At 41.8% G+C, this 21,422-nt stretch overlaps 1 protein-coding gene and 1 non-coding gene across 11 annotated transcripts in view; both read left to right on the forward strand.

The window, feature by feature from the left end:
• CCAR1 (cell division cycle and apoptosis regulator 1) overlaps positions 1 to 21,422 on the forward strand; it is a 73,204-nt gene that overhangs the window by 36,791 nt on the left and 14,991 nt on the right. For all 10 annotated transcript variants that reach the window (XM_063607710.1, XM_034930688.3, XM_034930690.3 and 7 more), the window contains 7 exons: positions 467 to 633; positions 1,370 to 1,580; positions 2,390 to 2,473; positions 6,191 to 6,376; positions 11,085 to 11,276; positions 16,406 to 16,645; positions 18,190 to 18,301. In XM_063607710.1, coding sequence (XP_063463780.1) covers positions 467 to 633; positions 1,370 to 1,580; positions 2,390 to 2,473; positions 6,191 to 6,376; positions 11,085 to 11,276; positions 16,406 to 16,645; positions 18,190 to 18,301 — 1,192 coding nt within the window. The remainder of the gene's footprint in view (positions 1 to 466; positions 634 to 1,369; positions 1,581 to 2,389; positions 2,474 to 6,190; positions 6,377 to 11,084; positions 11,277 to 16,405; positions 16,646 to 18,189; positions 18,302 to 21,422) is intronic.
• On the forward strand, positions 269 to 335 carry LOC112441085 (small nucleolar RNA SNORD98). The gene has a single exon (XR_003029062.1). It is a non-coding gene; the product is annotated as a small nucleolar RNA SNORD98 (small nucleolar RNA).

The raw sequence follows: 21,422 nt of genomic DNA on the forward strand, positions 1-21,422 counted from the left end.
GCCCTACATTTTAATATTTGTTGATTAATGACTAATTTTAGTATTAAGCCACCCAGAATTTAATGATGTAGATGTTTTTCTCATTGCAGATTACAACTATATCTTATTTGTACGCTACTAGTTCAACAGTCATTTTGATGTTTTATATTTGTAACATAGTAGAATATTAGTGGTAATAGGATTCAGAGTGTCTTTGGATGTTGTTGAAGTTTGAATTATAGCTTGTTTCTTTAAAAGAACTCTATCTGAAGAAATATTTTAAAAGGATGAGTTATGATGTGTGTAAATCCTATTCCATTGCTGAAATGCAGTGTGGAACACAATGAACTGAACTCTTCCTTGACTGACAGATACCAGAGGTAGTAAAAATGATATTGGAAAGGTTTGTACCTTTCCTTCTCAAGTATCTTATTTGTAATTTGACAGGGTGCGTAATATATGTAAATGATTCTTTGTTTTGAATTAGTTTTTAGTGGGCATGAAAGGCAAGGATGAAGCTATGGCCATTGGAGGCCACTGGTCTCCTTCGTTGGATGGACCAGACCCAGAAAAAGATCCCTCTGTGTTGATTAAGACTGCTATTCGTTGTTGTAAGGCTCTGACAGGCATTGATCTAAGTGTGTGCACACAATGGTAAGTACTAATTCATTTCTTGATTAGAAGTGTTTTACTGATAGTTTATGTAGTTGTTCTTATCGATCAGCCTTTTCCCCCCGGCTTATTTTAGCAACCCTGGTCAATGCAGGTAATCTCAAAGGAAAATCCCCATTTGTAGCTAAAGTTTATTTGGTGCCAAAATGTTTTGGGGGAAAAAGGATTAAGAACTAATCAAAATAAACTGAAAATTTAAATGTTTTGTTATGTTGTACTTTGGAAGTTGGATGTATGTTGAAAATACTTTTCATTTCATGCATAGCTGGAGAAGATCGTCAAGAGAGAACTTCATTTCATTATAATTCTTTTGTTATAAAATGATGTAGTTGCGATTATTTTTGTTCAGCCATATTTTCTCTTGAGGCTTATTTGTCCTGTGTATTTTAGTGTATCTCTTGTGACTTAATTTGAGAATATTCTTTTTTAGCACATGAAATCTGAACAGCTATCCAGCTTCTTCAGGTATTCTCTAAAATGCGGGTAGCTCTGTAATCAAACTTGAAAATGCCTTGGGGGAACATATTCTTCCTTTAACTTATTAAATATTGTACAAATGTACCAAAAGAGGAACTATGGCTTCTATAATTTTTTTTTCTTTAGACCAACCTCAAGTTCTTGCAGCAAAATTTCTTTACTTGATGTGCTACAAGTGAACTAGGGTCTTTAAAATGTATTTTAGAATTTTTTTTCCAACATGCTTCTTCCCTTGCAACAGGTACCGTTTTGCAGAGATTCGCTACCATCGCCCTGAGGAGACCCACAAGGGGCGTACAGTTCCAGCTCATGTGGAGACAGTGGTTTTATTTTTCCCGGATGTTTGGCATTGCCTTCCCACCCGCTCAGAGTGGGAAACCCTCTCCCGAGGATACAAGCAGCAGCTGGTCGAGAAGCTTCAGGGTGAACGCAAGGAGGCTGATGGAGAACAGGCACTGAACGCTAATCCCTTTTTCTATTTCCGCTTCTCACAGGCACAGGAACACAGGCACAAATGCACACCACACACTACATAACAAACACACATGGAGGAACATAACTGGTAACAGCGACTGGTAATCCAGCTTTCAGCAGTATAGTTGTATGTTCTTTTCTCTTAAAATTTCTGTCTTATTATCCTAACTTTAAGAGTGCTGAGACCTCAAAGGAAAATAAGTTGTGCTTAAATTGCACAGAATTTTGTTTTTATCATAGGTCTAGTTGCTGGAATCTGGGACCAGTTGTTGAACAAGATTCAGTATTAAGCCATTTTAAACATTTTGCCATTTTCTAAAATTTAAAAAATTTTCTTTTTCATGGTCATCAGTTCTAGTCATGGATATTTGAAATTGGACAACCACAAGTCTGAGAGATTTGAAATTTCAGGCTATGTGGCAACGTCTTTGGTACATTTCAAAGGTCTGACTAAATCAGTCTTTGGGTGGCTTGAAAATTGGGGCAAGATCACACACTGTGTGGTTTGTGGAGACCGGCAGTGTTTGTGCATCCCTGATATCCTTTGTGTTGTAATTTATCACCCTTTTGTGTTTCACAGATCTGGCTTTGATTGGCTGATGAGTGTCTTTGTGATCAGTTAAAAGTGGTAGAATGTATGTACGTGGACTTGCTTAAATAATAACTTTAGGAGAAGACAATCTGAAACATTGTGACCTTGCACAGATCAGCAACAGACTTTTAAAAATAAATTATTTTTATTTTAAGGTTTCATAATAGTAATTACATTCTTAACTTTGTATGTCAGGATGAAGAAGAGAAGGATGATGGTGAAGCTAAAGAAATTTCTACACCTACCCATTGGTCTAAACTTGATCCAAAGACAATGAAGGTAACTTTGATAAGGATGGATTTTATTTTTTTTTTTCAATTAAAAAGTTCTTTCTGAGATGGAGTCTCGCTCTTTCGCCCAGGCTGGAGTGTAGTGGCGCGATCTCGGCTCACTTCAGCCTCTGCCTCCTGGGTTCAGTAGATTCTCTTGCCTCAGCCTCCTGAGTAGCTGGGATTACAGGCACCCTGCCACCACGCCTGGCTAATTTTTCTAGTTTTGGTAGAGACGAGGTTTCAGAATGTTGGCCAGTTTGGTCTCGAACTCCTGACATCAGGTGATCCACCTGCCTCAGTCTCCCAAAGTGCTGGGATTACAGGTGTGAGCTGCCGTGCCTGGCCAATTGTATTTATATACATATAAATTAAAAGGCAATTTTATAAATCAGTACAGCCAATATCTATTGAACGCCTATAATATATGAGGGTCTATAGTGTAACTATAGTAACTTTGAGAACTAAGAAGGTAGGATTTCTGCACTAAGTAACTTCAAGGGGATGGGAAGAAACATGAAAAATGTAATTTTTTTTTTTTTTTTTTTTTTAAAAACAGAGTCTCACTCTGTCGCCCCGGCTGGAGTGCAGTGGCGCGATCTCGGCTCACTGCAAGCTCTGTCTCCTGGGTTCATGCCATTCTCCTGCCTCAGCCTCCCAAGTAGCTGGGACTACAGGCGCCTGCCACCACGCCTCGCGAATTTTTTTGTATTTTTAGTAGAGATGGGGTTTCACCGTGTTAGCCATTATGGTCTCAATCTCCTGACCTCGTGATTCACCCGCCTTGGACTCCCAAAGTGCTGGGATTACAGGTGTGAGCCACCGTGCCTGGCCGTAATTTGGTTTTTAAAATAGAATATTTTTTTGAGACAGAGTCTTGCTGTGTTTCCCAGACTGGAGTGCAGTGGAATGATCTTGGCTCACTGCAGCTTTGGCCTCCTGGGTACAAGTGATTCTTGTGCCTCAGCCTCTCAAATAGCTTGGATTACAGGCACGTACAACCATGCCAGGCTGATTTCTGTATTTTTAGTAGAGATGGGATTTTGCCATATTGGTCAGGCCGGTCTCACACTCCTGGCCTCAAGCAATCTATCCACCCCCGCCTCCCAGAGTGTTAGGATTACAGGGGTGAGCTACTGCGCCCAGCCTAAAATATATTTAAAATTAAAACATAGATTGATACACATCTAAACTGGGAAGAGGCCAGAAGCGGTGGCTCACTCCTGTAATCGCAGCACTTTGAGAGGCATAGATGGGCAGATCGCTTGAGTCCAGGAGTTTGAGACCATCCTGGGCAGTGTGTGCGTGTGTGTGTGTGTGTGTGTGTATGTGTGTGTGTATACAGTGTATACATATATATATGTACACACACACATACATATACATGTATATATATATACGTGTATATAGGTTTTTTTTTTTTTTTTTTTTGAGACAGAGTCTTGCTTTGTCGCCCAGACTGGAGTGCAGTGGCACGATCTTAACCTATGCCTCCCGGGTTCAAGAGATTCTCGTGCCTCAGCCTCCTGAGTAGCTGGGACTACAGGCCTGTGCCACCATGCCTGACTAATTTTTGTATTTTTAGTAGAGATGGGGTTTTACCATATTGGCCAGGCTGGTCTGAACTCCTGACCTCAATTGATCCACCCACCTCAGCCTCCCAAAGTGCTGGGATTACAGATGTGATCTCCTCGCCTGGCCCGCTATCATTCATAACATTCTTATGTGTTTTATTCCATTTGTATTTTTCTGGGTACAAGTTTTGTGATTGGTTGATTGCTTATTGTATATAAAAGTTACGATCACTTCAACCCGAGGATACTGAATAGAAAAAAAAAAACCAACAACCATAAAGTAATAAGCCAGGCAAGGTAGCTCATGCCTGTGATCCCAGCACTTCTGGAGGCTGAAGCAGAAGGATTGCTTCAGTCTAGGAGTTTGAGATCAGCTTCTGCAACATAGTGAGGCCCTGTCTCTACAAAAAGTTTAAAAAATTATTTGGGCATAGTGGCACACGCCTGTAGTCCCAGCTACTTGGGAAGCTGAGGTGGGAGGATTGCTTGAGCCTGGAAGCTGGAGCCTGCAGTGAACTATCATTGTGCCACTGTATTCCAGCCTAGGCAACAAAATGAAATCCTGTCTAAAAATACATATGTGTGTGTAAGGTTGCAGCCGGGCACAGTGCTTTATGCCTGTAATCCTAGCACTTTTGGAGGCCCAGATGGGCAGATTGCTATAGCCCAGTAGTTCAAGATCAGCCCTGGCAACATACTGAGACTGTCTCTACCAAAAAAAAAAATTAGCTGAGCATGGTGATGCATGCCTATAGTCCTAGCTACTCAGGAGCCTGAGGTGGGAGGATCACTTGAACTTGGAAGGTCAGTGCTGCCGCCGTGAGCCGTGAGCCGTGAGCCATGGTTGTGCCACTCCAGCCTGGGTGACAGAGCAAGACCCTGCCTCAAAAAAAAAAAAGAAAAATGACTCATCCTGTTGAGTTAACATTAATTTTGTCCATGTAATTATTTTTAAATATTTTATACTATTCAATTAAATTGATATACAGATTTTTCTTAGGTGGTAGTATTATTATTTTTAAAGGGACAGAGTGCAATGGTGTGATGAGAGTTCACTGTAGCTTCAAACTCCTAGGCTCAAGTGGTCCTCTGACCTAAGCCTCTCAAGTAGCTTGGGCTAAAGACATGTTCCACGACGCCTGGCTAATTTTTTTTTCTAAAGAGATGGGGTTTTGCTATGTTCCCCATGCTGATTTTAAACTCATGGCCTCAAGCGGTCCTTCCACCTTGGACTCCAAAGGTGCTAGGATTACAGGCACGAGCCACCATTCCCTGCTGGTGTTACTCCTCTGTTGGACATTTGTTTATTTACTTAACTTTTAGAGACAAGGTCTCTGTCGCCGTGGCTGGAGTGCAGTGCATAGTTCACTGGAACCTTAAACTCCTGGGCTCAAGCAGTCTTCCCATCTCAGCCTCCCAAGTGGTTAGGACTACAGGCATTCACCACCACACCTGGCTAATTTATGAGACATTTAGACTCTTCCCTTTTTTGGAGGGAGGAAATAAGTAAATCTATAGTTTTGTGGGGTTTTTTTCCCCTTCTATTTAGGATGTTTCCTTAGGGTAGACAGCCAGAAATTAGAACTTCTGGGTCAAAGAACATTTAAAAACATTTTTACGCATGTTAAAATGTTTTATTTTCCAAAAATATTCTATCATTTTGCATTTTCACAAGTGTTTTGTGAGCTGTACAAATGTTCTTTTCACCACATTTTTAAAAAGTCACACGAAAGGCTGGGCGTGGTGGCTCACGCCTGTAATCCCAGCACTTTGGGAGGCCAAGGCAGGCTGATCACGAGGTCAGGAGTTCAAGACCAGCCTGACCAACATGGTGAAACCCCATCTCTACTAAAAGTACAAAAATTAGTTGGATGTGATTGTGCGCATCTGTAATCCCAGCTACTTGGGGGGCTGAGACAGGAGAATTGCTTGAACCTTGGAGGCAGAGCTTGCAGTGAGCCGAGATCACGCCACTGCACTCCAGCCTGGGCGACAAGAGTTTGGCTCTGTTTCAAAAAAAACAAAAACAAAACAAAAACCACACAAAAGATAATTGTTAATTGTAGCTAGTTTGTTTCCTATTTCAATATCTGCCGCCCCCCGCCCCCCGCCACCTTTTTTTTTCCCTGTGTTTTTCTGCTCCATATATTCAGGTAAATGACCTCCGAAAAGAATTAGAAAGTCGAGCTCTTAGTTCCAAAGGATTAAAATCCCAGTTAATAGCCCGATTGACAAAACAGCTTAAAGTAGAGGAACAAAAAGAAGAACAGAAGGAGTTAGAGAAATCTGAAAAAGAAGAGGATGAGGATGATGATAGGAAATCTGAAGACGATAAAGAGGTATGTACTCAATCTATTATTATACTCTATGGTATTAATATTCATGTATAGGGTGTTCTTGGAATACGTGAGTTAAGATTATGTGTGTGTATGCTTTTATTTATTTAATTTAATTAATTTATTTATTTATTTGAGACTGAGTCTCGTTCTGTTGCCCAGACTGGAGTGCAGTGGAATGATCTCAGCTCACTGCAACCTCCGCATCCCAGGTTCAAGCTATTCTCCTGCCTCAGCCTCCCGAGTAGCTGAGATTACAGGCGCCCGCCACTACGCCTGGCTAATTTTTTGTATTTTTAGTAGAGACGGGGTTTCACCATGTTGGCCAGGCTAGTCTCGAATTCCTGACCTTGTGATTCGCCTGCCTCAGCCTCCCAAAGTGCTGGGATTACAGGCGTGAGCCACCGTGCCCAGCTATTTATTTATTTTTTGAGATGGAGTTTCGCTCTTGTTGCCTAGGAGGGAGTGCAATGGCACGATCTTGGCTCACCACAACCTCCACCTCCCAGGTTCAAGCAATTCTCCTGCCTTGGCCTCCCAAGTAGCTGGGATTACAGGCATGCACCACCACGCCTGGCTAATTTTGTGTTTTTAGTAGAGATGGTGTTTTTCCATGTTGGTCAGGCTGGTCTCGAACTCCTGACCTCAGGTGAGCCGCCTACCTCAGCCTCTCAAAGTGCTGAGGTTACAGGCGTGAGCCACTGTGCCCGGCCGTGTGTATGCATTTATTAAGGTGCAATTTACTTATTATAAAATTCAACCTTTTTTGTGAACAGTTCTGTGAGTTTTTGCAAATGCATATAGTTATATAACCACCACCACCACCACAATGAAGATACAAAACAGTTCTAGGTAAAAAGGCCGGGCGCGGTGGCTCATGCCTGTAATCCCAGCACTTTGGGAGGCCGAGGTGGGCGCATCACGAGGTCAGGAGATCGAGACCGTCCTGGCTAACGTGGTAAAACCCTGTCTTTACTAAAATTACAAAAAATTAGCTGGGCGTGGTTGCAGGCGCCTGTAGTCCCAGCTACTGGGGAGACTGAGGCAGGACAATGGCCTGAACCCAGGAGGCGGAGCTTGCAGTGAGCCCAGATTGCGCCACTGCACTCCAGCCTGGGCGACAGAGTGAGACTCTGTCTAAAAAAAAACAAAACAAAAAACAACCAAAAAAAACAGTTCTAGGTAAATGGCTCAGAAATTGAGTTCTGGTGAAGTGCTTATTCCAGAATCTGTCTACTTCTAAAACAGTATGTTTGATTGAGTCAAACCTTGAGACTCAGACTATTTATTCAAGCTGTTTTATGCTTCAGTTTTATGTCCAATAGAATAACTCCTGGATGCATAAGCCTGTTACTTCTTTTCTGAATTTGAAATACAGGGATCTCAGAAGTGTGTTTTAGCACCAGTAATTGGATAAGCCACATAATCAGTTTCTAAATCTTATACATTGTAAAGTACACATCATTATTTATGAAGAATTCCTTCCAGAAATGTTTGCTCTAAATCTGATTGTGAGAAAACAGATAAATCTATAGAACATGAAATTTTCTTTTTTAAATTTTTTATTATTTTTTATTTTTTTAGAATGTGAAAAATTCTCGAAGCTTTCCTAAGCTTTTCAAAAAATGGTCCATATAATGAAAGATAAAAGAAAGAAGTGGTTAAAGGGATCTCTTAGATTAAAGGAGGCTAATGAGATATAACAACCACATGAACTAAGTGAAACCTGACTAGATCCTGGATAGGCAAAAATAAAAGTCATAGAGAGTATTTTTGGGACAGTTGGAGAAATTTGATTATGGATATGGATGTGACATTAGATAATATTAAAGCAGTGTTAAATTGCTTGAATGTGATAATGGTTTTGTAATTGTGTAAGATAATTACCTTGTTCTTAGGTGATGCATGGACTTGTGATTTCTTATTTTTTTATGTATTTTATTTTTTAACTTTATTTATTTATTTATTTATTTATTTTGAGACGGAGTCTCGCCCTGTTGCCAGGTTGGAGTGCAGTGGTGCGATCTCAGCTCACTGCAACCTCTGCCTCCTGGGTTCAAGCTATTCTTCTGCCTCAGCCTCCTGAGGAGCTGGGACTACAGGCACGCACCACCATGCCCAGCTAATTTTTGTATTTTTAGTAGAGACGGGGTTTTGTCGTGTTGGCCAGGATGGTCTCAATCTCTTGACCTCGTGATCCACCCGCCTCAGCCTCCCAAAGTGCTGGTATTACAGGCTGGTATTACACTGCGCCCAGCCTTATTTTTATTTTTTGAGACGGAGTCTCTCTCTGTTGCCCAGGCTGCAGTGGAGTGGCACGATCTCAGCTCAGTGCAACTTCTGCCTCCTGGGTTCAAGCGATTCTTGTACCTCAGCTTCCCAAGTAGCTGGGATTACAGGCGCCTGCCACCATGACTGGCTAATTTTTGTATTTTTAGTAGAGATGGGGTTTCGCCATGTTAGCCAGGCTGGTCTCAAACTCCTGATCTCAGGTGATCTACCTGCCTTGGCCTCCCAAAGTGCTGGGATTACAGGTGTGAGCCACTGTGCTCGGCCCTCAATGAGTTATTTTAATGATGAAATTGTCCCAGAGTTGGACGGTGGGAGTTCTTTCAAGTTATGTGCCCTTTTGACATATCTTCATCACTTTTTGAGGACTTCTTTACTTACTAGCATTTTAAAGCATTTCAGTTTTATTTTGTGCTATCCTTGTCCTAGTTCAGGAATCAGTCATTTCCCCAGGAAGCCCTGGTTCCTTTTTAGTGAAGAATGGTATTTAGAAGCCAAGATATGCTCATTGCAATTAGGTTGCTGCTCCCAACCCCTTTCAGTGAACAGAGATATGGAAGATAGATATATAGATAAGTAGATAGCTAACACTTACAAATATTTAAATCTATATTTATTTCTATATCTTACGCATATTGAAAGCTGTGAATTTACACAGGTGCCTCCAGTTCTTCCAATGATCTGACTCTACCCTGTGCTATCTCTGCATGGATTATTGTCCTTGCTCCATCTGGGTTTCAATATTTAGTAATGAAGCAGCTCATCATCACTGGGCAGTTGTGGCTCCACCACCCTGCCAGCCTCTGTCTCCTGTGTAGACATCAACCTTCCTTGAAAAGAGTGCTTTAGAACTGAATTGTTCAGGATAGATGGAGACAACTTCGTGAGACCCCATCTCTAAAAAAAAAAAAAAAAAAAAATTTAGCCGAGCATGGTCACATGTGGCTGTGGTCTCAGCTACTGGGGAGGATTGCTTGAACCCAGGAGGTCAACGCTATTTGTGAGCTATGATCACACCACTACTCTCTGGCCAGGGTGACAGAGTGAGACCCTGTCTCAAAAAAAAAAAAAAAAAAAAAAAAAAAAGTTGCATGTAATGAAATGCACAAACGCTTACCAAGTTGCAGATCTTTTCCATCTTCCATCCAGTCTCTTTTTGGATTGGCTTTTAGCAGGCCTGATTCTCCTTTCCCACGGCCACTTCTATTAGAGAAGCTGAAGAATTGCTACAGATAGGGTCAGATACATGATCTGTCTACCAATCAGATACTCACTTTCTGAATTTTGAATGTTAAGATCATGATGCAGAATTCCTGTGTCTCTTGTAACATTTTCTTTTAGCACACTTTAAAAATAGTAATTTAAAATTTTCATCTGCCTTGTGGTGGTGTCTTTCTGGCCCACTTTCATCATCTACAGGGATGTAATTCTGCTGCTGCTTCTCACTCTCTTTTTTAAAACATACTAAATTTGTATGGGATTTGACCTCAATACTTGAATCATTTTTGTGTGAATTTAGATTGTCTGAATTTTATAAACGTAGTTTCTTTCAGATAGCTTTTCTAAATTCATAGAGTTCTGCTCTTACGTTTTGTTGTTTTCTTGTTTTGTCAGAAACATATGTTGGCTTGCTTTCTGAAGTTTTCTGTTTCTTTTGCCTTTCATCACTTTTTATCTGGGCATTCTCCTATGTCTTTGTTGTCCCTCTCCTAGTCCCAGCAGTTTCTCCTCAGTATAGGGCCCTGGTAAATGAGCTTTGCAAGTTTGTAAGGCTAGAGTGGCCTAGGCCTCTTCAGATCTTAAAATAAATTCTCCACTCACTCTCTTGTAAGGGGTAAAATTTTGCCTAGTTTCAGCTGCTGCACTTTCCAGTAAATACCTACTGGCTGTTTTTTGGTTTTCTTGTTCTCCCATTGCTTCCTTCTGCTTTCTTTGGACACATTCATCAGTAACACATGGGTCTTTTGGCCTTTTCCCACCCATTTGTATATTGGTTTGTGGGGATACCTTGTCACTTAGTTTTGTTATGAATGCTATCAGTTTTTGATTTTTATATCTATATTGCTTTGTCTTTTTAGTGTGAGGTTTCAGGAAGATCTAAAACCTATGCTACCACTACTATTTTCCGAGAACTTTCTAATTTATATAATCTCAATATAGATAATTTTTCCCCCTCTTTACAAGGCAGTTTCTTATGCTGGGAAATCCAAAAGAGAGTCAGGAGCCATCAAAGCTTACTACTCTTAGTGAATTTGAACTTTCCTTCCTTCTCAACCCTTATGGTTTGTGTAAGTACCATGAAGAGTCATGGGAATTCTGTTCCCTTTCTTTATGAGATATATATTCAATATATATTCATCTTGCACGTGTATATACATCCTACTTGCAGATTTAACCTTGACTTGAAATTTGAAATATTTAGGAAGAAGAAAGGAAACGTCAAGAGGAAATAGAACGCCAGCGTCGAGAAAGAAGATATATTTTGCCTGATGAACCGGCCATCATTGTACATCCAAATTGGGCTGCAAAAAGTGGCAAGTTTGATTGTAGCATCATGTCTTTGAGTGTCCTACTGGACTACAGATTAGAGGATAATAAAGAACATTCATTTGAGGTAATGTTTTAAGTTTGAAATAAGATCCATATAAGGTCCACACATTATGACTAGTTAATATATCTCTATCTCTGAAATCTTTTTGCTTTTCATGGTTTTTTTTTTTTTTTTTTTTTTTTTTTTGAGACAGAGTTTCGCTCTGTTACCCATGCTGGAGTGCATTGGCATGATGGTGGCTCACTGCAACCTCTGTCTCCCGGGTTCAAGCAGTTCTCCTACCTCAGCCTCCTGAGTAGCTGGGATTACAGGCACCTGCCACCACGCCCAGCTAATTTTTGCATTTTTAGTAGAGACGGGGTTTCACCATGTTGGCCAGCCTGGTCTCGAACTCCTGACCTCAGGTGATCTGCCCGCCTCAGCCTCCCAAAGTGTTGAGATTACAGGTGTGAGCCACCATGCCCGTATCTCTGAAATCTCTTTGAATGCCTCTTTCATTCTTTCTTTTTTGATACGGAGTTTCACTCTTATTGTCCAGGCTGGAGTGCAGTGATACGATATCTGCTCACTGCAACCTCTGCCTCCCGGGTTCAAGCAATTCTCCTGCCTCAGCCTCCCGAGTAGCTGAGATTACAGGCATGAGCCACCATGCCCAGCTAATTTTGTATTTTTAGTAGAGACGGGGTTTCTCCATGTTGGTCAGGCTGGTCTCGAACTCCCAACCTCAGGTGATCTGCCCGCCTCAGCCTCCCAAAGTGCTGGGATTACAGGCATGAGCCACCGTGTCTGGCCCTGAATGCCTTTTCATTGCTTGTTTTTTTGAGTTTTTGTTGTTTTTTTCTTGTAATCTACTTATTGGGAAAAAATACATGATTTGTCCTCTAACATTTCCTTACAGACTCACTTTTGCTGATTGCATTTCTGTGGTATGGTTTGTGTGTTCCTCTGTCCTCTGTATTTCATGTAAATTGATTGTTGGATCTAAATTTTTAATCAAGTTCAGTCCTGTTTTTTCCCTAAGACGCTTTCATAAGTAGTGTGGTATGTTCTTTCTTCAGGATATCCATAATGTCTAGTTGTCTCTTTTGGGGATGAGGTAATGCTTTATTATTTTCTCTAGAATTAAAATAGCATTTAATACCATTTAAAGAGATTAAAATTTTAACTTGCGTTTGAGTTGTAAGAGAAAATAATTGTTTAACTTTTCATTATTAATCTATTTTTTGTATCATTATTTTATGTATTTATTTATTTTTGGAACAGTCTCACTTTGTTGCCCAAAATGGAATATGATGGCACAATCTGAGCTCACTGCAACCTCTGCCTCCCAGGCTCAAGCGATTCTCCTGCCTCAGTCTCCCGGGTAGCTGGGATTATAGGCATCTGCCACAACGCCTGGCTAATTTTTTGTATTTTTAGTAGAGACAGGGTTTCACCATGTTGGCCAGGCTGGTCTCAAACTCCCGACCTCAAGTGATCCACCTGCCTCAGCTTTTCAAATTGCTGAGATTACAGGCATGAGCCAACTGCACCCGGCCTATTTATTTATTTATTGAGACAGAGTCTCCCTCTGTCACCCAGGCTGGAGTGCAGTGGCTCGATGTTGGCTCACTGCAACCTCCGCCTCCCAGGTTTGAGCAGTTCCCCTCCCTCAGCCTCCCAAGTAGCCGGAATTACAGTTGCGCACCGCCAGCCCCGGCTAATTTTTGCATGTTGGCCAGTCTGATCTTGAACTCTTGACCTCAGGTGATCCACTCGCCTTGGCTTCCCAAAGTGCTGGGATTATAGGCATGAGCCATTTCACCTAGCCTGTATCATTATTTTAGAGCAGCTTTACAACATGTAGTTTAGTTTACTTTACAGCATGTTTGTTTTCAAAACAATTGAAAACTTTTATCTTTAAGTGTAATTGCTTCACTCCTTAAAAATAGAATTTCCAACATATTAATTTTGTAGTGTCCTGTACAAAATCATATCTAAAATTATTATCGTGTTTAATTATTGTATCTTATCAACATATCTTATGTTCTTTTATTTTCTAAATTATATTGGAAAAATCAATCATGCTTCTTTGAACCAGAAGGTCATTGTTTACCAACTGGTAAGATGAAAATCAAGGATGACTAGAGACCTTTGAGGATTACTGAGGCAATTATGAAACATAAAGTCCATGCTTATTGGTGTTTAAAACATGTTATAAATATTAAAATATGTCCAAGTTGTGGGATTTTTTTTTCCAATGTTAATTATTCCAATAAGCAGATGTCCTTAAAATTAGATGCTATATGATGTTATCTTTTTTTTTTAAAGCAGTTGCCTGGCTGGGTGCAGTGGCTCATGCCTGTAATCACAGCACTTTGGGAGGCTGAGGCAGGTGGATCACCTGAGGTCAGGAGTTTGAGACCAGCCTGGCCAACATCGTGAAACCCCGTCTCTACTAAAAATACAAAAAATTAGCCAGGCTAGGTGATAGGCGCCTGTAATCCCAGCTACTCAGGACGCTGAGGCAGGAGGATCTCTTGAACCCAGCGGGCAGAGGTTGTCGTGACCCAAGATTGTGCCACTGCACTGCAGCCTGGGCAACAGAGCGAGACTCTGTCTCAAAAAATAAAAAAAGTAAGCAGTTGCCATAAATTGAAGTAATTCCTAATAGTGCCATCCCTGTAATAATCACTTAATAAATAAATACGTAGGCTGGGCACAGTCCCTATGGCACTTTGAGGGGCTGAGGTAGGAGGATTGCGTGAGCCCAGGAGTCTGAGGCCAGCCTGGGCCAACATAGTGAGACTCCCATCTCAATTTGAAATAAAAAAGATTGGGCAACTAATGAAAAACAGGCTAAAATAAATTATAGTTATAATAAATTGCATTATCCTTTATAATCAGAAAATGATCTGATTAACATATTTTAGCAAATATATCAGATTTGCAAAGATGACACATTTAAGGGCTGTGGTCAGCCATTTCAAGTTTTAACCCTTTTTTTGAGACAGTCTCACCCTGTCGCCCAGGCTGTAGTGCAATGGCATGATCTTGGCTCACTGCAACGTCCATGTCCCAGATTCAAGCGATTCTCCCGCTTCGACGTCCCGAGTAGCCCTGGGATTACAGGCGTGTGCCTCCACGCCCAGCTAATTTTTGTATTTTTAGTAGAGACAAGTTTCACCATGTTGACCAGGCTGGTCTCGAAGTCCCGACCTCGTGATCCACCCATCTCAGCCTCCTGAAGTGCTGGGATTACAGGCATGAACCACCATGCGCGGCCCGTTTTAGCCCTTTTTAAGAGTCTGTTGAAAGCAATGGACTTTAGCCTTAGAAATCGGTACATAAGGCTGGGCGCAGTGGCTCACGCCTGTAATCCCAGCACTTCGGCAATCTGAGGCAGGCGGATCACCTGAGTTCAGGAGTTCAAGACCAGCCTGACCAACATGGAGAAACCCCATCTCTACTAAAAATACTAAATTAGCTGGGCGTGGTGGCGCATACGTGTAATCCCAGCTACTTGGGAGGCTGAGGCGGGAGAATCGCTTGAACCTGGGAGGCGGAGGTTGCGGTGAGCCAAGATAGTGCCATTGCACTCCAGCCTGAGCAACAAGAGTGAAACTCCATCTCAAAGAAAAAATAAATAGGTACATAAAAATTTATAATATAGGCCAGGCGTGGTGGCTCACGCCTTTAATCTTAGCACTTTGAGAGGCCGAGGCGGGGGGATCATGAGGCCAGGAGATCAAGACCATCCTGGCTAACACGGTGAAACCTCATCTCTACTAAAAAGAAAAAAAATTAGCCGGGCGTGGTGACAGGCGCTTGTAGGCCCAGCTACTGGGGAGGCTGAGGCAGGAGAATGGTGTGAATCGGGGAGGCGGAGCTTGCAGTGAGCCGAAATTCCGCCACTGCACTCCAGCCTTGGTGACAGAGCAAGACTCTGTCTCAAAAAAAAAAAAAAAAAAATTATATAGTTTTAGGTTTATGCGTATGCTATAGCCCATTATCTGTGGATGCTTGCATAGTAATAGATGCTCCCTATTCAGGGTTTAAAATTGTTTCCCTAATCCAAAATTTTCTTCTAGATACCAATATGGCTTATTTCCTTATTGCCTTCTGGTTACTTTTTAAATGTCACCTTATCAGAGAGGCCTTGTCTTACTATTCTCTCTTGTTATGCTCTAGGTGTTTATCCTGCTTGTTTTTCATATAATTTGATGTTGATTTGGTTGTTCCTTTTCTTAAAAACCAGGCAGCCCCAGAACCAGAATAGGTTAACAGAGACTTCATGATTTGGTTATTTATTCTCTCCACTAGCTGGATGATAGGAGGGGTTTTTATCAGCTTTCTTCAGTGCTGTATCCCTAATGCCTAAAACAGGCCCTGGTACATACCAGGCATTTGACTTAAAACTTATTGAATAAATGAATAAGGTACACTTATCATGAAGATTAACGGTTGGTTGGCTTTGCGGGGTGGCTCACACCTGTAATCGCAGCACTTTGGGAGACCAAGGCGGGCGGATCACCTGAGGTCAGGAGTTCAAGACCAGCCTGGCCAACATGGTGAAACTCCATCTCTACTGAAAATACAAAAATTAGCTGGGCTTGGTGGCACAAGCCTGTAATCTCAGCCACCCGGGAGACTGAGGCAGGTGAATGGCTTGAACTCGGGAAGCAGAGATTGCAGTGAGCCCACATCATGCCACTGCACTCCAGTTTGGGTGACAGAGCAAGACTCTGTCTAGAAAAAAATAAAAATAAAAAAGATTAATGGTTGTGTTAAAATGTTTGGTAAGTGGCTAGGCGCGGTGGCTTACGCCTGTAATCCCAGCACTTTGGGAGGCCGAGGCGGGCAGATCACAAGGTCAGGAGATCGAGACCATCCTGGCTAACATGGTGAAACCCCGTCTCTACTAAAAATACAAAAAAACTAGCTGGGCGTGGTGGCGGGCGCCTGTAGTCCCAGCTACTTGTCAGCTGAGGCAGGAGAATGGCGTGAACCCGGGAGGTGGAGCTTGCTGTGAGCCAAGATCGTGCCGCTACATTCCAGCCTGGGCAACAGAGCGAGACTCCATCTCAAAAAAAAAAAGTTTGATAAGTTTACATAATCATTATATGTGGCAAGTTTTTATTTGCTAAATTACTCTGTTAGCTTTATTATTTCTGTTGAAATTTGGCTAGGTTCATGTTGATATCTTTTTATAGGTTTCATTGTTTGCGGAACTTTTCAACGAAATGCTTCAAAGAGATTTTGGTGTCCGTATATACAAATCATTACTGTCTCTTCCTGAGAAAGAGGACAAAAAAGAAAAGGATAAAAAAAGCAAAAAAGATGAGAGAAAAGATAAAAAAGAAGAAAGAGATGATGAAACTGATGAGCCAAAACCCAAACGGAGAAAATCAGGCGATGATAAAGATAAAAAAGAAGATAGAGATGAAAGGAAGGTCTGTAATAACAACCTGCTTTAGAAGCTTTCAGTTACTCTTCTAGGTTATAAAGGTTGATGTTGATTTCCATCAGAATATTAGATGTAAAAGCCAAACTGAAAGATTTTACTATATTAGAAAATCAAGTCTTTGAGACCATCACAGCTAACACAGTGAAACCTCATCTCCACTAAAGATACAAAAAATTAGCCTGATATGATGGCACATGCCTATAGTCCTAGCTATTGGGGAGGCAGAGGCAGGAGAATTGCTTAAACCTGGGAGGTGGAGGTTGCAGTGAGCCAAGATTGCACCACTGCACTCCAGCCTGGGTGACATAGCGAGACTGTATCTCAAAAAAAAAGATAAATTCAGATCTTCAAATTAAGCCAATATGAGCATCTACAGCTAGTTTTCTAATACTTTATTCTTAAAATTTTTTTTTTCCTTTTTCTGAGACGGAGTCTTGCTCTGTTGACCAGGCTTGCTGAAGTGCAGTGGCGTAATCTTGGCTCACTGCAACCTCTCCCTCCCAGGTTCAAGCAATTCTCCTGCCTCAGTCTCCCAAGTAGCTGAGACTACAGGTGCACACCACCTTGCCCAGCTAATTTTTTTTTTTTTTTTTTTTTGAGGCAGGTTTTCACCATGTTGGCCAGGCTTGAACTCCTGACCTCAAGCGCTCTGCCCACCTCAGCCTCCCAAAGTGCTGGTATTACAGATGTGAGCCACTGCACCCAGCCTAATTATTATTATACATTTATAGTATGGGCATAGTGGCTCGCTGCTATAATCCCAGCACATTGGGAGTCCGAGGTGGACAGATTGCTTGACTCCAGTAGTTCAAGACCATCCCGGACAACATGGTGAAACCCCCTCTCTACAAAAATTAGAAAAATTAGCTGGACATGGTGGCATGTGCCTGTGGTCCCAGCTACTTGGGAGGGTGAGGCAGGAGGATTGCCTGAACCCAGGAGTTGGAGGCTGCAGTAAGCCCAGATTGTGCCACTGCACTCCAGCCTGAGCAACAAAGTGAGACTGTGTCTCAAAAAAAAACAAAAAAAAAATAGTAATTTGCAATGTAAAATTTTTAAATAACTTCAGTGGATTTACTATTTTTCAGTTTTAGTAATTTAATGTTTGGTGAGATTTCTTGCTTAATTTAAAACCATTTTAAGCCAGGCACAGTGGCTCACACCTGTAATCCCAGCACTTTGGGAAGCTGAGGTGGGTGGATCACTTGAACCCGGGAGGTGGAGGTTGCAGTGAAGGGAAATTGTGCCACTGCACTCCAGTCTGGGCGACAGAGCCAGACTCCATCTCAAAAAAAAAAAAATATATATATATATATATATATATGTAATAATATATAATAATTGTTATGATAATATAATAATAATATAACTACTGGCTGTGGTGGCTCACGCCTATAATCCTAGCCCTTCAGAAGACCCAGGCCAGTGGATCGCTAGAGCCCAGGGGTTGGAGACCAGCGTGGGCAATATGGCAAAACCCTGTCTTCTAAAAAATAAGTAAATAAATAATAAAGGCATTTTAAATTATAGAAAGAAGATAAAAGAAAAGATGATTCTAAAGATGATGATGAAACTGAAGAAGATAACAATCAAGATGAATATGACCCTATGGAAGCAGAAGAAGCTGAGGATGAAGAAGATGGTATGATTGAAATTTATTTATTATTTCTTAGAGTTAAGAATACATTTTTTGTTTGGTGACATTGTATCACTGAAATCTATACTTTTAACATTTTTTTCTTTAGAAAGAGTAATATACTCTTCAGTGAGAAAGTTTTTCTGATTTTTAGGTGAGAAGATTGTTTTAAGACATGTTTATTACTGATTATCCTGTGTCTCATATATAATTAATACTCAATTTGACGGAACAAATTTCCCTGAACATGGTGCCTAAGCTGTGCCATAAAAGCTATATAATAGGACAGGCACGGGGGCTCACACCTGTAATCCCAGCACTTTGGGAGGCCAAGGCAGGTGGATCATTTGAGGTCAGGAGTTCAAGTCCAGCCTTGCCAACATGGTGAAACCCCATTTCTACTAAAAATACAAAAATTAGCCAGGCGGTAGTGGCGCGTGCCTATAATCCCAGGTATACTCTGGAGGCTGAGGCAGGAGAATCACTTGAGCATGGGAGGCGGAGGTTGTGGTGAGCCAAGATCGTGCCATTGCACTCCAGTCTGGGCAATAGAGTGAGACCCTGTCTCAAAAAAAAAAAAAAATGTATAATAGTCCCTGATGTTTCATATACTAATTTTTTATGTTTTTAATTGAGACAGGGTTCTCACTGTATTACCCAGGCTGGAGTACTGTGGCATGCTTACAGCTCACTGCAGCCTCAGCCTGCCAGGCTCAGTATGATCCTCTCACCTCAGTCCCTGGAGTAACTGGGACTACAGGTGCTTGCCACCATTCCTGGCTAATTTTTAAATTTTTTTTTTTTTTCAGATGGAGTCTCGCTTTGTTGCCCAGGCTGGAGTGCAATGGCATTATCTCGGCTCACCGCAACCTCCGCCTCCCGGGTTCAAGCGATTCTCCTGCCTCAGCCTCCCAAGTAGCTGGGATTACAGGCATGCGCCACCACACCCGGCTAATTTTGTATTTTTGGTAGAGATGGGCTTTCTCCATGTTGGTCAGGCTGGTCTCAAACTCCCCACATCAGGTGATCCACCTACCTCGGCCTCCCAAAGTGCTGGGATTACAGGCCTGAGCCACTGTGCCCGGCCTAATTTTTAAATTTTTTATAGGCACGGGGTCTCACTCTGTTGCCCAGGCTGGTCTTGAACTACTGAGTTCAAGGAATCTGCCCACATCAGCTTCCCAAAATGCAGGGATTATAGGCGTGAGCTACATACGTGTTCTAAATATATTCTTTAGAAAACTAATTTGGGGCTGGGCGTGCTGGCTCATGCCTGTAATCTCAGCACTTTGGGAGGTCAAGGCGGGTGGATCACCTGAGGTCAGGGGTTCAAGTCCAGCCTGGTCAACATGGTGAAACTCCATCTCTACTAAAAATACAAAAAATTAGCCGGGCACGCGCCTGTAATCCCAGCTTCTGGGGAGGCTGAGGCAGGAGAATGGCTTGAACTCGGGAGGCAGAGGTTGCAGCAAGCCCAGATTGTGCCATTGCACTCTAGCCATGGCAACTGAGGGAAACTCCATCTCAAAAAAAAAAAAAACTAATTTGGGCATTTTGTTTAACAAAGACTATCATAATGCAAAAGAGTACATATAGAGTTTAAAGGCTAATAGTAATAAACACCCATATACCTTTCGCCTAAGTTTTATAAGACAGACTTTGTTACCATGTGGTGACATTTAAAATACTGTACAGTAGATGCTCTGACCATAGACATCAACGATCAAATACCTCAAAAGTGCCTCTGAATACCTTACCTGTTCTTTTCTAGGTAGATTTGTGGCTTTTTAAAAAATTATATTTTTCTGATATAGAAAATTATAAGTTCTTTTTGGTTTTTTTTACAGTTTGTGTCTCTGGCAATTACTTTTACTTACGGTATTTTTTGTTTGCCTCTACATTTTCTTCTCTCTACCATATCAGTTTTTAATATTGTTTAATGAAAAAATTGAAAAGATCAAAAAGTGGATAGTGCAGTGAACACCTGTGTATCCATCAACTTTGATTCAATAAGTGTTAATATTTGTCTTGTTTTGTTTTTGTAACCCAATTTAACATATGAATTCTTCAGTTTGCCTAAGGAAAAAACATGCTCTGAAATAACCACAAATCCATAATCACACCTAAGAAAATAAGGTCGTAATAGCATCTATTAATACTATGTAATATCTCCTCTTATTTGCTTTAATATAGTAACTCATTAGCAGTGACATAATATTCATACAGCAGTGTTTATCTTCATTACTTGCTTTACTTAATGAAGACTTAAGCCCTTTTTACAGCCCCATTTTCTTTTTTTTTTTTTTTTTTTTGAGACGGAGTCTCGCTCTGTCGCCCAGGCTGGAGTGCAGTGGCGCGATCTCGGCTCACTGCAAGCTCCACCTCCCGGGTTCACGCCATTCTCCTGCCTCAGCCTCCCAAGTAGCTGGGACTACAGGCGCCCGCCATCACGCCCGGCTAATTTTTTGTATTTTTAGTAGAGACGGGGTTTCACCGTGTTAGCCAGGATGGTCTCGATCTCCTGACCTCGTGATCCGCCCACCTCGGCCTCCCGAAGTGCTGGGATTACAGGCGTGAGCCACCGCGCCCGGCCCCCATTTTCTCTCCCTTGTACGCAGAGTATTATTTTACTGCTGCTTTAGTTGAATCATTAAATAGTATTCTCATTATTTTGTTAGTGTTCCAGCCGTCAGCCTCATTTTCTTTTTTTTGTTTTTTGTTTTTTGAGACAGAGTGTGGCTCTGTCACCAGGCGGGAGTGCGGTGGCACGATCTCGGCTCACTGCAACCTCTGCCTCCCGGGTTCAAGCGATTTTCCTGCCTCAGCCTTCCGAGTAGCTGGGACTACAGACATGTGCCACCACGCCCAGCTAATTTTTCTTTTCTTTTTTTTTTTTTTTTTTGAGATGGAGTCTCACTCTGTTGCCCAGGCTGGAGTGCAGTGGCGCAATCTCAGCTCACTGCAACCTCCATCTCCCAGTTTCAAGCAATTCTCCTGCCTCAGCCTCCCAAGTAGCTGGGATTACAGGCCTGTGGCACCACACCCTACTAATTTTTGTATTTATAGTAGATACGGGGTTTTACCATGTTGGCCAGACTGGTCTCGAACTCCTGACCAGGTGGTCCTC

Source organism: Pan paniscus, chromosome 8, assembly GCF_029289425.2.
Source record: "Pan paniscus chromosome 8, NHGRI_mPanPan1-v2.0_pri, whole genome shotgun sequence".
NCBI lineage: Eukaryota > Metazoa > Chordata > Mammalia > Primates > Hominidae > Pan > Pan paniscus.